This window comes from Rissa tridactyla, chromosome 9 (genome assembly GCF_028500815.1).
Source record: "Rissa tridactyla isolate bRisTri1 chromosome 9, bRisTri1.patW.cur.20221130, whole genome shotgun sequence".
Taxonomy (NCBI): domain Eukaryota; kingdom Metazoa; phylum Chordata; class Aves; order Charadriiformes; family Laridae; genus Rissa; species Rissa tridactyla.
The window spans coordinates 38,750,720-38,764,944 of NC_071474.1; the positions used below are offsets into that span (position 1 = coordinate 38,750,720).

General features: G+C 54.5%; 1 protein-coding gene across 1 annotated transcript; it reads right to left on the reverse strand.

The window, feature by feature from the left end:
• Positions 1–990: 990 nt before the first annotated feature.
• Positions 991–12,406, reverse strand: ATP1B4 (ATPase Na+/K+ transporting family member beta 4). The gene is made up of 9 exons (XM_054214073.1): positions 12,245–12,406; positions 11,984–12,048; positions 9,130–9,292; positions 6,287–6,415; positions 5,338–5,442; positions 4,865–5,061; positions 4,171–4,227; positions 3,362–3,457; positions 991–2,451 (listed from the first exon to the last, which is right to left on the reverse strand). The coding sequence occupies exons 2-9, from the start codon at positions 12,044–12,046 to the stop codon at positions 2,290–2,292; spliced, it is 972 nt and encodes a 323-aa protein (XP_054070048.1). The 5' UTR covers positions 12,047–12,048; positions 12,245–12,406; the 3' UTR covers positions 991–2,289.
• Between the last annotated feature and the right edge of the window lie 1,819 nt (positions 12,407–14,225).

Sequence of the window (14,225 nt, forward strand, 5' to 3'; positions counted from 1 at the left end):
GTCAATATGCCTGGATCTGGATGTTGGTGGGAAAACAGAAACTTTTGCTTTGAAGCTGTTCACGCATTTACATCCCAATTAGTTGATCTTTCTTTGATTGGATCAAAGCATGGGTCCAGCATCTGCTAAAGGATCAGCTGCTTCCTGAATCCTTCCAATAGGCAGGTAGGGAATAAATATAAATGAAGTTTTGTCCTGTTGCTGTCCTGTAGGCCCCCTTTAAGTACTGGAAGGCTGCTATAAGGTCTCCCCAGAGCCTTCACTTCTCCAGGCTGAACAACCCCAGCACTCTCAGCCTGTCTTCATAGTAGAGGTGCTCCAGCCCTCTGAGCATCTTTGTGGCCTCCTCTAGAACTGCTCCAACAGGTCCACATCCTTCCTGTGCTGAGGACTCCAGAGCTGGATGCAGTACTCCGGGTGGGGTCTCACCAGAGCGGAGCAGAGGGGCAGAATCCCCTCCCTCGCCCTGCTGGCCACGCTGCTTTTGATGCAGCCCAGGATACGGTTGGCCTTCTGGGCTGCAAGTGCACATTGCCAGCTCATGTCCAGCTTTTCATCCACCAGTACCCCCAAGTCCTTCTCAGTGGGGCTGCTCTCAATCCCCCGGCCTGTATTGATACCAGGGCCTGCCCTGACCCAGGTGCAGATAGATAGCAATGCCTCTGCCTCTCCTTCCTTGCCTGTGCCTTCTGAACAGCCTGTAGCCATCAATAGCCATAAAATTGTTCCTAAACTACCTCTGGTTCAGGTTTTTAACAGTTCTTAATACATAGTTTTTGCCAAATGGTTGTTTTTCCTGGTTAGCATATAGTGAGTCTCATTGTACTGGGCTTCTGAACACTTTGGCCCTAGAAAGTTAATCAAAATTCCAGGATCACGTTATGTGCTGCTTTGAAATTCAGTCCCCCCCTCAACTGGCCAGCACAGGCAGGCAAAGTCACAAACTGCACCTCTTACACCAGTGTTTTAAGAATGGTACCGTAGAGTTAATTTTACTGTAGTCACTTTATTTTTAATACCAAAAATGGCTTCTTAGAGACTTACATAGATCAAGAAATGATGGCAGATTAAGTACCTGGACTAGGATGTAGGACAAACATACCATAATGCACTTGTTCGGTCAGTAATTTTAGTAAGTGTGCTTTCCAGCTAGTACGTGATCCTAGGCTGTCCTGTCCTGCCATGTTCTCATAGCTCGTAACATGCAGAGTGTTATTTCAGCTTTGTCGAAGCCAAAGGCCGTACCCTCTCGGGCCCGCACAGCAGAGGTTGCGCCAGTTAGCAGCACTCCGCTCTGAACAGGGCGAGTGTGCCTCGTGGCCTTTCAGGGTGATAAATTGATGCTTTCACTAATACCAGCATTGACCCCTCAATGGTGAAACAACTAAGCGTTTCCCTGCGGTTTTCTGCAGTGTTATAGCTGTGACCTCTCTGGAACAGGGAAGAACAGGCCTGAAATGTTTGGGGGGGGTCTAACACTTCTCACTGGCATTTCTGTGCCTGAACAGGGGAAGGCGGAGCCATCAACCTGCAGACTGTGACAGGGAGAGAAGAGCTCCTTTCACTTGTCCCAGCCTAATAGACTTGATGAGGATTCCTGGGGCAGGGAGAAGTACTGGAGTGAGGAGGAGGAGGGAGAAATGCATTAATCTTCCCGCTTCAGAAAGGAACAGTTGGAAAGGTTCAAGGGTAAATGATTGTCTACACCGCCTTTGCTCCAACACCTTGGGTGTGCTGAGCAAGCTGCGTAAAATGCTGTAGTCAAGATGTTCCTGGTGCCGAAGATTCTAGGAGGCATTTTGAGAGCTGCTATTTTCACTTTTTAACTGTGTCATAGCAGGCATAATCCAGAATTTTTGCTGTTTATTATTTTAACAAGAATAGTGCTAATAAACTACCCTCTTGTTAGCTTTTGCCTGAGAAATGCACATAAAACTATGGTAAAGATTAAAGCCAGGAAAAATGCATTCCTCAGGGGTCACTCGTAAAAGACCTTATGAAAATAGTGTTCAGATACCAGAAGGTTTTTTTAATCAAAACTGAAATGCTTTTACAGGTTCTCTGCCCAGGAATAACTTTTAATTTTTACTAATAATGATTTACATCAGATGATGAAAAATGTGATTCCACGCTCCATTGTATCTCATTTGTTTCCTAACTATGAACAAAAATAAATTAACGAAAATCTCCATGTGCCTGCTTTTCCTAGCAGAAAAAATGCTGGCTTTATGCTTTAAAAAGGAAAAAGCCTCTGATTGACTTAAGCTAAGTGCCCAGTGTTTGCCGTGGCTACTTTCCAATGCGGAGTGTGAAGATGATTCGGCCCAGGAAGCGGTCACTGTTAACGTCATTGATAATACCTTTCCCATTCAGACGGCACTGAATATGGACCAAATAATTCTTTTTCACATCTGTAAAGTGCATAGCCACCAGTGGGGACGTATAGTTGACCTGAAAAGAAGGGAGATTTAAGTGTAATTTTTGAAGGAGCAGAAAAGCAGGTAGTGCTTTCGTGTTCAGTAAAAATCATTAGTAATAGGTTCACGGTTCCCAGGCACCTGAGTGCGTTTGCCTGATGTCCATCCTGGTCCCTCGGAATGCTGAAGCTGAGCCTTTCTGTGCCTGTGCCTCAGAGGGACAGGATCACGTTGAGGTTTTACACTGCACCGTGCCTCTTGGATTGATGAGCCAGGACAAGCAGCACCGGGTGATGGGACTCTCAAATACTTTCTGCTATTCTGAACTGACCTATGGCTTGTAATAAGAAATACGTGGTGTTCCTCAGATCTGTGTGCTCAAAGGACATGCAGACCTGGTGTCTGGGGCTGTTACTCATCCTCAGCCAGCAGCAGTATGACAATAGGAGTCTTGTGCCTGCCTCATCTTCCATTTTGGCTTTTGTTGTGAAGCCCAGCGCAGACCAATGCAGTGCTGGCAGCATGTTCAGAAGGAGCCACCGATGTTGGACTGCTCTGTTTTGAGCCACCCAGCCTGAAGTGGTTTTGTCATAGCTTTGACAGAAGCCCCCTCCTTTTCCTCTTGTGTCACCTAACCCCTGACTTCCCAACGCCCTGGGAAAATGCTGGTGTTGAGATCTTCTCTGGGAGTTAGCAAAGCCAGTCTTAGTCTCCAGATGATAAATGTATTCATTCCTATTGCTGGCAAGGGGCAACCGGAGTCCCCAAGGATTTGCCGCAGTTTGTCAGAGACAGAAATAGAGCGCTGTAATCCCAGTGCCTGTGGCCTCCCTCCTGCCTGCATCTGCCCAAAATAACCAGAAAGCACATCTGTACCCTGTGCAGCAGCTCCTGCCCTCTCCTTCCCAAGGAGATGTAACAAAGATGCCAGAGCCCTTACTTACGTGAGTGATCTTGCCGTAGTAGGGATAATACATGAGATCAAAGGTCCCGTTTCCAGGGTAGAAGTCCACCGACCTGAGATCGCTCTCATTGCCTTTCTGTGATTGGAAAAAAAATAAAGGGCATGGGACACAAAATATGCTTCCTTCAGAGTAAGGTGAAGGAGCTTTATTAAAGACATCTCTTGCAAATCCTCATTAGGGCTCAGCTGTCCCTGCCTGCCTGCACGCAGCGTGTTTGCTGTGGCAGCCAGCTGCTGCTGCAGCAAGCCAGGGCATAATGGTGCTATTAAGGCACGGGCGAAGGTTACAGAATTTGCTGCCTGTCGATCCCTCCCTGCACTTGCCTCCTGCTTTATTGCTCTCTAAGGGTATGATCCAGCTGCTGCTGGGGGAGTGGGAGCCCTTCCTTCACCCTATTGCTGTTGGCTTGCAGGGTGCTCCCCAGGACTGACGGTCCTGCTGAGCAGGTGGGGATGGATGTGAGCAGCTCCTGCCTCTTCCCTCCCAGCTCCAGGCTCTAGCTGGCACCCTGGCACCCAGCCTGCCCTCAGGGGATGAGCGGAGCGCTGCCGGTGAGGCTGGCAGGAGCTGGTAAGTGCTTGGAGGGTGAGGACCAGGCTGGGAAGCAGGAGGCTGGTGACCTCTGTTGTTCTCAGCAGATCAGCCCCGACTTGCACCCAGAGGCATTGCCAGCGCTGGGTCCTGTGAGCATTTGGGGCTGAAATGAGGACAGATATTGGTGGGGTCCATCAGAAGGAGACATTTGGCTTTCTACACACCACACTCCTAAGCACAAATGGAAGCAGTACCTGCACTTTGCAGTCCACGCTCACAGGAACCCCAGCACCAGGGCGGTAGCCTATGATCTGCAAAAACAAGAGACATCTATGCTTGTATGAAATGCAGCGCCAAGTGCGTGCTGCCTCCCTTCTCCAGGGCATAAGCTCTTCTATGTGCCAGTCATGTTGCTGAGGACAGGAGTTATATGCCCCCAGAAGCAGGATCTGCCACCCCGTGCGGTGCAGCTCGCCCGCACCTGAGGGCAGGATCGGTGCCTGAGAGCGGAGGGAGAGCAGAGCATCCAGAGAGCCTGGACTCCCTGGAGCCATACAGCCACTTCCCCACACAGCTCACACACTCCCTCACGTTTATTTTCCCAGCAGTGTGCGCCGAGCCACCATGCTATTAGATTTCAAATAAACTCGATTCTTTAAATTCCCATTATGAAGAGAATGGGGTCTGGGGTGTAGCCCTAAAGCTCAGTTCCTCCCACACGGGGGCCTGGCACAAGACCCTCCAAGGCCTCAGAAATAAAATCAAGCAAGTTTTGTAGTGTTTCTTTTTTATGTTTTCTAGCAGGTGTGAGACAGCAGATTTTGGGATTCTAGTTCCCTTTTTCCCTGGGCCTGAGATGCGGAGGAGTTTCAGTCCCTGCCTCTTCTTTACTCTCTCACACTGGGATGCGCTGAAGGAAGGAATTAAGACGACCACGTTTCTCTGTACCCGGTTCATCTTCAGCAGGATGCAGGGCTGGCCTTTAGAGTAGCCGAATGTTGGGTCCTCAATGCCAGAGCAATTCTGCAGCAGTGAGCGCTTGAACTGGCAGGCCTTCTTCTCCTCGCTTTCGTTGCCCCCTTGGATGAAGTACTGTCCTGAGATGCACTCAATATTCTTCTCCTCTTGAACTTTGTCGTCATAAGCTGGTGGGGACCAAGAAAGTCGTTAATGTTGCTCAAGACCTGCACAGACCCACACTCTCAGGGTACATCTGCACGTTAAGAGAGTTAGAAAGTCCCACCAGATAAAGCAAGGCTCCCTCCCACAGAAGCTCCCGTGACCACCTTATGAGCCTCCCTTTCTAGATAGAGGTCGTGAGATGGTGAAAGCTGATCTGCACGCCAGGAGGAGACCCCTGCGCTGTGTCCATGGACGCAAACAACTTGCCGACGTGACTCCTGGGGTGCCTAAGAGCTTACCTGCTAGGAAGTGGTGCATGCTGTCTACGTAGGGTTGCCACGTGCTGGGCTGAGAGACGTTGAAGGCAATGGTGAACCCATTCAAGTATGGTCTGATCATTACTCCTGGAGAAGGAAACAGACCCCATTAGAGCAGACATGGGTGGACTGGCCATAGGCTTGGGGCAGGTGTTGCAGGCGCTGGTAGCACTGCGGCTGCGCTTGGGGCCGGGCACAAGGACAAGAGCAGCAGCACCAGCTCACAAATAAACTCTCTCCTCAACCCGCTGCTCCCTCACCTCCATTTCACACCCAGACAACACCATGCACATCAAAATATCCCGGGAAACATGGGAGACATGGAGGGTCTCAGCAGTGCTGCAGGGAAGTGACAGGCTTGGGGCTGCAGGTGGAGGCTGAGGGGTCACCCGTGCTCCCAGACACACAGCCAGCTCCCAGCCCGGAGCAGGGCGAGGGGGCCTCGTGTTCCCCACTGGCACGAAAACACAGGGAAACTGCTGCTTCTGACATAGGGAAAGGAGTTTTTGAACATTATCTTGCCGAGACTTCCCCAAATCTACTCTTGATCTGCATTTTATTTTGAAGATATGAGGTATAAAGGGGCAGCAGCTGAAATGAACGTGCATCACCTTGAAATGCCTAATCTTGCCCATTTACCTTGAGAATAATTAGCCTAATAATTAGCATAATTAGAATAACAATTAGTATAATTAGAATGAATGCTTCACGTGGGGCTATATAACACACCTGATCCTCTGTAGAGAACCTACAGCACCGTCAAGTGCCACCAGGTAAGTGATAATACCTTGTGTTAGGGAGGGCTGATTGGCCGTAGGAGTGTACATCTCCGGCAGGGCTTTACCCGAGGTCCCTGCCATGCCATTTCGGTAGCCTTGGCTGGGCAAGTGCCAGCAGAGGTGGCCGGGGCCGGGCTGGCTGGGGTACATACCTGGTGGAGACACGCGGTCCCGGTAGGTGGGTGTGTAGGGGCTCAGGGTGAGCAGCATCACGTACATGCAGAAGGCAAACATTCCTGCCAGGCACGTGTAGAAAATGAAGTAGAACAGTAAGATCAAGCCTGCAAAAGAGAGAGGGCATGTTGCTGTTAACACAATCAGAGCACGTCCCACGGGCTGCGTCCCGCAGGGATGCAAAGCTGTGCTCAGCATGGTGTCCTCTGCAGCTCTGAGTCCATCGTGGAGGTGGGAGCTCGCAGCCCTCCTCCACACACAGACCCTGGCATTTTTGGGTGCGGGAGTCTCACCCAGACACACTTCCTGCTCATCCCCGGGGCTGGGGCAGGTGCTGTTTGGCTCTGCACCCCTTTGGCTGCATGGCCCTTCCCAGAGCTGGGTCAGGACCAGGTCCATGTGTCCGCCTGCCTCAGGTCTCTCCAAAAGACAGATCCGAACCTTGGCTTTTGCCCTTCATGCCCCCTCTTGGCATGGTAACACGTGAGGGTATGCAGCGGCTTCAGCATGTCTGAAATTCCCAATGGGGGCTGCAGGGTGATGCTCCTGCGTCAACTCCTGTCACCTGCACAGAGGGACCCCAGCGCTGGGACAGAAGCGAGCAGCATCGCTCGGGGGCTGCAGCACCACTGGCTGTTTCGTAGCCCTGACGTCCAGGGAACGGGTTTGTTTTTCCTCTGGACCAGGCTGATGGCTGAGGATGTCTCAAGAGGCCACGGCCTATGAATAAAACCCAGCAGCTCAGAAAGCAAAGTGAGGCTCTAACCCAAACATTTCCCAGGAGAAACATGCCGGCAGTTTGGAGGGAGCCCTGGGAACGCAGATGTGTGCTCCTGCCGTGTTTCTGCTGGGACCGGGGTGCTGGGAACCACTGCAGGGCCGTGTCCTACTGCGGGCCGAGCCAGGGCAGATAGCTGGGACTGGCGGCACAGCAGGGACAGTGTCCAGCCCTGCCACAACGGTGCTGGGGCGGTGCCTCTGCACCAGCCTGGCAGGGCTGGAGCTGCCTCTGGGGTGACAAGCTGATGCTTGTTGGGACACGGTGCTTGCTATCGTTCCTGTTGTTATGTGTCCTGCAATGCAGCAGGAAGCACTGTCACCAGCAGAGCAGGGGGTGCAGCCTTTCCCAGGGGCTGGGGCCTCCAGTGCTGACCCTGTGGCCAGCAGCTCCCTGTATTTTGGTGGTCCAAGTCCCCTGAGTCCCCCATCCCTGAGGAACACCTGCAGAGCCAGCACAGGGGAGCAGCTCCAGGCTGGGCAAACTCCATCCTCCTCACCCACAAGATGAGAGTGGGAAAGTTCATCTCCATTCACCTCCAAATACTCTCATTTTAAAAGAAAATTTCATTTTCACAGTAGCTTCAATGCCTGTCTCCTGCCGCTCCTGTACAGGCATGTAGGCACACACATGTGTGCAGCTGGGGCTATGTGTGGCCATAGGGCAGCAGGGCCACATAGGACACCATGATGCTCCCAGGGCACAGGAGGACACTGCACCCTCCCCGAGGCTGTAAATAAATAACTTCCAGCAGTAGCCAGCCGGGGCCACATCCACACCAGCCTAAGCTAGTCCTCTCACTGGGCTTTTCTCAGCACCTGTCAGAGCCTCCAGAAACCCAAACTCATGTCCCTAAGGACTGTCACCCCCATACTGCTCCCACACATCCAGCAAAGGAGCAGCAGAACCAGGCTGCCTCCACGGCCAGCAAAGGGCATGGGGGAGCAAACAAGGATTTCAAGGTCTGCCCTAGACTAGTGCTTGTGGGTTTTCAGATTCCTCCGGTGCTCGTGGGCAGTTTCCTTTGTTTCTCCTGGCTGTCCCTGCAGGCTTTGCAGGAGACCCAGAGCACTTGGTGGGGGACACGGGCAGGCTGCGGGGCTCGCGAGCACGTTGTTAACGCCAGCTGCTGAGGGCTGTAAATGCTGGCAGCAGCCCCCGATAATTCACAGCCTTACACTGGTGCCAATGTGCACCTGACGCTGGGATGAATTTGGGGATTTTCACTCCACTGTGGGGGCTGTAGGCTCTCAGAACAGAGCTGCATAGGTGGACATCATCGCGTGTGCTGTGGCACCTTGGTCTCTGAGCCTGCCCCACTGCTCACCCTGCTCATGGGCTGCTCTTAGCCACCCGGGGCACCTCCAGGATCAGTGATAATTTTTGAAGGGCACATGAATGTGGATAAAATAGACAGGGCGCTCAAGCCCCTCACTGGCACATCCCAGCCCACCGGCCCCAATAGCACCTGTGGGCTCTGCTGTGGGCACCGTGTCACAGCCCGGGAAGCTGCAGGGTGACAGTGACCAGCCCGTCCCGCTCCAGAGCCAGGGTGCACGCAGGCAAGGAGGGCTGCTCGGCCCCATGGTGGGAACCCTCCCGAAACACCCACCCCGCGACCCAGGCACTCTTCCCCCACTGACACTGATGACCCCAAAGCCACCCCCCCGTTGGCTCCTGATTTATACAGGCAGGAGCGGGGTTGCTGGTGGCAGCAGGGGTGCATGGCTGTGGCAGACTGACCTGCAGCCCCCGCGCTTGGTGGGGCTCTTAATTTCTTCCCAGTACACAGTCTGGGCAGCCCGAACTCTTTGCTTTTACGTTCTCAGTAAACATTGACATCCAAAACATCAGTAACTTCCCCAAGGTTTTCTGCTTGTCCTCCTCACTAGTTCTTTATTGCGCTGGTTAGAAACATCTACCCTGAAAATGTGGGAGGGGGGTGGCCAATCCAAGCTATCAAGGATGTTCACAGGCAAGTGCAGCCGTCGTGAAGCAGAAAAGGCAATGATCCCCGAAAGCAGGGGTCGAGCAAGGACCTACCCCAGCTCTTGGCTGTTCTCCCCAGGCATGTTCTCTCCTCAGGGTTCCACAGGAACATCTTCATCTCCCCGGCCAGGTCTGCCCAGGTTTTGCTCCCCATGTCTGCCTTGGTCTTGTCCTCCCCTCTGTCAGGATCCTGGACCTTCTCCTCATGCTTATTTTCCTGGAAGAGTTACAGAACACAACCCCCACATGCAAGCTGAACATCTCATTGGCCAAAAATAAATGCAAAAGCACTTAATAGCTGGAAATGTTTCAAATTTCCATTTTCCCATCATCACTCTTGAGTTAAAGAGAGGCAGTTTTGGCTGTTCTGACTTAAGATTGCTTAGATCCCAGCATCCATTTTTCCATGACATGTACGTCCCTGTCATCACACCGGGTACTGTCTCCTTGTCCTGCCATTCACAGAAACTCATCTATTTTCCACCTGCATGAACACGACCAAAGAAAACCTGTGAGCTGGGAGGGCCGGGGTTGTTCCCACGCTTCTGCAACGCCTCAGAGCTCAAGTGCATGTTTTCTGTGCTATCACAGATGACAGCAGGCGGCATTATTTAAGGGGTCATCCAGTTTGTTTTTCTTGGCATATGAGCAAGTGTGTAGTCTTTGGAGAAATCCCTGTGTTGTTATTTTTTAATTACACTAAGTTCCAAGGAAAAGCATCTCCCTAGGCAGCGAGAGTTTGTGTTTTGCCTTGGTGGTGAAAAATCATTTGTCCAGAGCTCGGGAACACAAATCTCTCTGTACCTGCGCCTGGCCAAGACTTGCTTGAGAGGAGACAGAGCAGTCATACCTAACCCTCCTTGAACCTGGGCAGGGTCTATGTCTCCGAAAGCGGGCAGCGAGGTGGGAGAGGGTGCAGACCTCGCTTTGAGCTCGGGGCAGGGCTGGGCCGGGTACTGCCGGGGAGAAGGGGTGATGCTGAGATCTGGATGAGTTCATCACCTCCCTGCGCTTTAATGCAAACGCTTCTGCAGGGCTTCGCCGCTCCTGCCCGGCTCAGGGCTACGCTCACCCACCCCGGCCACATCTACCCAAGGCCACCATGCCCACTGCAAGCATGGCCCCGCAGAGCTGCACCAGCACGATCGCCCCATGTCTGTGCCCAGGGCCATGGAAACCCGCCAGCCACAGGCACCTGTTGGAGCCAGGGCCAACAAGTGAGGTATTTACATCCCATGGGTCGCCCTGGGGGTGCCAGGCAGTGGCCGACAGCTGAGCAGAAAGTCTGGCTTGGAAACATCTGCAAGTTGGGGGGGATTACACCCTGCTCAGACACACAAATACTGCAAAACAATGAGAGTCGAGGGGAGAGCACCAACTCCAAAGCCTGAATTTGTGCCTTGGAGAGCCTGGGCCAGACCCAGGGGATCTGTAAACCATCACCATACCACTTGACTGCCCCAGTTGGACCCAGTTAAAACCCCGGTGGGACTCTTCTGGGACCAGGCCTGTGTCAGAGTGCTGGTGCCGGCAAAATGCCCACAGCCACCTGTACAGCGAAGGCAATGCTTGGCCCGGGTCCCACACCCCGGGCTGGAGCCCTTCCTGAGCCAGTTCCTGCATGGCCACAGCCTTGTGCCACACAGGGCTGATGAAGGGCAGGGAAGCAGCAGCCCCAGCACAAGTCACCAGCAGGGACATGGGAGAGGAGGTGCAGGGGTTGCCAGCTGCCAGGACACCCACGGAGGAGCAAGTGATGGAAGAAGAGGAGGAGTCTTCCTTCCTCCCACTCTCCTCCCCATTAAATAAAAGAGCTACCAGCAGCTGTTCTGGAAACTTTTCCTCAGACTGCCAGAGTAGCGGGGCTGCTCGGAGGGACTCAGTGTTGCTTTGGGAAAAGCCCTTTGGATTTCACACCAGCTGCAGCTTGGAGGCACTGAGGGCAGCACACAGGCTGTTTGCAGAGCGCTTGCCCAGAAGCTGCTACCGATGCTTTGAGCTGTTGGGGGACATGGGGACGGCCCCCCGTGGCCTCTCACCCAGGGAACCCCATGGCTCTGCCCCACAGAAGTATTTTGCAAGGAGGGAAAATTTTCTGTCTGTCCTGGTGCCATGCTGCGTATCCAGCAATCAGTGAAGGGTCCCATCCTGCCAGCCAGGAGGGACCACGGGGGCTCCACGGCAGCATGGGAAGGCGGGGGGAGTAGGGGTGGTGGCCTCTCCCCACGGATAGGGAGGTCTGTGCAGGGCAGCCGGACAGGACGATATGACCCCCCTGCCAGGTCTCTGGTGGAGGTCCACAAGCTAGGTTAGGTCTGGATTGCAACACCTCCCAGGTGTTTTAGCTTTGCAGCCAGAGCTGGTCTCTGAGCAGTCCCTTGCACCTGGACAGGGGGCGGCAGGAGCAGCAGGAACAGCAGGAGCCAGGGTAGGAGCGTGCTGGGGCAGGGAAGGGGCACAGCCACAGCAGGACACTGGACAGCCCTGGGCTTGTTGCCCGCCATGGCAGCTGGGGTGACTCTGAGCAGCAAAGCAAAGCTGGGGTTCATCCCTGGTGGGATCACACTGTGCTGATGGTCGTGGGTGTCCTGGGGGAGGCCAGGGGCTTTCCCCCATCCTCACCCCAGACCAGGTCAGCTCTCAACGGCAGCTTCCTCCTGCTGAAAGCCAGGTGTGCAGAGGGGTGGCCCATGCCCAGGTGTCCTAGCCCCCCTCGCTGCCCAAGACCACCAGCCACACCCCCTGCTGCCCCTTCCCCTCTCAGTGCAAAGTGTTTACGCTTTGCCCAAGGGACAAAGCAGCAGTTCCTAAAGCCAAGTAACTATATTTATCAGCCACAGAGCAGGTCCTTGGCAGCAGCCCCCACCTCACCTCTTGGAGGGTGGTCAGCAGCCCCCAAAAGACTTACCGCCTCCTGGTGGGGGCTCTTGTACTGGCCCTCTGTGCCCCCGCCGCTGGCATTCCTGTCCATCCCTGGGTGGGAAACAGAGAGAAATGTGAGCATTAGCGGCGCAGGAGCCCAGAGCTGAGCCCAGTGGCACCAGCCTCATCATGAGCGCCACGTTGCCCCGGCCTCTGGGGAGCCATGGGCACAGCCCCCTCCCCAGCACAGCTCCCCAGCCCCGTGGCACGCCCCAAAAAGGCTGAATGAGCACGGCTGCATGAAGACCTTTGCCTGTCTGCGGGGAACCACGCTGCTTTCCCTCCCTGCCCTGCAGGACTTCAGCGTTTGGGAGCGGATCAAAAAATAACTTGCTTTCCTAAGGGACGTGAGCTCAACGCAACAGAATCCCATCCCGAGCCCCCCCGGCATCTGGTGCCCTTTGCAGCACCCTCGCAGCATCCTGCCCCGCGCCCAAGTCCCCACCAAGGCCAGCCAGCGCCCTACATGGGGAAGCCAAGCTCTCCGCCCCGGGGAGACCGTGTAGCTGTTAATAAACATTAGCAAATCACTAGGGCTTTCGATGGCCACATGTGTCTGTCAATATGTGCTTGTCAGTCACGGCAGGGCCATGGTTAACGCTTGCAAAATCCCTTTTGCAGTGAAGGGGTAGTGTGAGGGGCAGGTCTATATTTATCCCTTCAAATTGAGAACGCAGCTTCCCCAGTGTGGCTGTAAGAGCCAGGCACAGCCACCGAGACAAAATCCAGAGGGACACCTTGCTGTGACACCCTGCAGACTGGGGCTGGGGAGCATCAGGTTTTCCCTCATCGGTGAATTACGGGCACGAGATGGTGCATTAGGGATATGAGGGGGGCTGTGCTGCAGTCCCCCTGCTGCAAGGGGCCAGCATGGTGGGAGTGCTGGGGGGTAGCGGGGGGTCAGGGCACTGGTGTCAGCCCAGCCTCGCCAAAATCCTGCCTGCTGCTGCACGTGCAGCAGTGCTGGGAATGGCTCCAGCGGTGCGATGGCGGCGTGCGAGGGCTGCCTGTCTCTGGCTGTGCCCCATGCAGCTCTCGAGGAACAGTGGGGCTTGTTTTACACTGTCTCTCCCAGCAGGAGCTCAGTACCATCCACCAGCTCATTCCCTCGGCAGGTTTCCAATGGGATCGGCAACCCTTCCCTTTGCGGGAAAACCAGGCCCTGTTCAACAGTGGGGAAAGGCTGCCTTGCCCCAGGCTGGGGCTTTGCCTGGAGGCACGGGGTCATCTGTCCCAGGCTCCCGCAGGGCTGCACCACACCGTCCAAGTGGGCAAAGCACCATTTCTCCCTCTCCACTCCTAAGCGTGGCTGAAAGCCGCTCACCGGCTGTGCTAATAAATGCGCGCAGCGGGAAAGAAAGAGGCCTGGCAGCTGCCCCGGTCTGTGCCGAGTTGGCCAGGGCTGCCGCACGCCTGCTGCCAGGTACGCAGGCAGGGCTGGCTCGGTACCGGTGCCTGACCGCAGCCAGGCCTGCCTGCAGGAGGGCACACAGGCAGCCATGCTCACAGCTGGCTCTCCCAGCCAGGCTGGAGCCTCCAGACCGGAGAGCTGCCTGCCTGAAGCTTGGGATCTGGGATGGGGCACAGGGATTTAACTCGGCCTGGGCAATTGTGGGGCACCAGCAGCCTCCTGGGGCTCACACACCCCATCACGGCGTTGTGCTGCTGCACAGCCCGGCCCTGGAACGGAGCAGAGGAGGGAGCCAAGACCCATCCCCTCCATCACTGGCATGGAGTGGGGGCGACTGAGCAGGAGGGGCCAGTGCCAGCCCAGCTGCCCGGTGGGGCACAGGGAGTGAGCACAGGGCTCCCCTAGTTCATCTGAGGTAAACAACCGCTGTTTTCTCTGGAGGTGATGCGTTCTTTGCCATTAATTGGTCTGGGCATTTGTAACTTGCCTCTTGCACCGCTGTCAGTATACGCTTTCTCTTTTCCACTGGGAGAAGCTGGTAATTAGGCTCTTATCCAATAAAAGCATGGGGGGGTTCGAAGCAGAGATAGGATTAGTTTCTTTTAACTTGATGAAATATGCTTTGGCTTGAAATAATTACATGATTTGCACTTAGCACCTCTCAGCCCAGGGCATTGAAGTGATTTACAAGCAATTATGAAGCCTGCTGGGAAGATGCTTTTATTCCCATTTTACAGATATGATATGGAAAACAGAGGCTGAGGGCCTGCCCCAGCTCCTTGACTGAGACGTGGGGAGCTTGCAGGGTGTCCTGGGA

Coding starts and splice junctions, on each gene's coding strand:
- ATP1B4 (XM_054214073.1), bottom strand. CDS start 12,046: ATGGACAGGAATGCCAGCGGCGGGGGCACAGAGGGCCAGTACAAGAGC. Junction 6,416..9,129: donor GAGAACAGCCAAGAGCTGGG/GTAGGTCCTTGC, acceptor TCTCTTTTGCAG/GCTTGATCTTACTGTTCTAC. Junction 5,062..5,337: donor CATGCACCACTTCCTAGCAG/GTAAGCTCTTAG, acceptor GGTCCCCACCAG/CTTATGACGACAAAGTTCAA.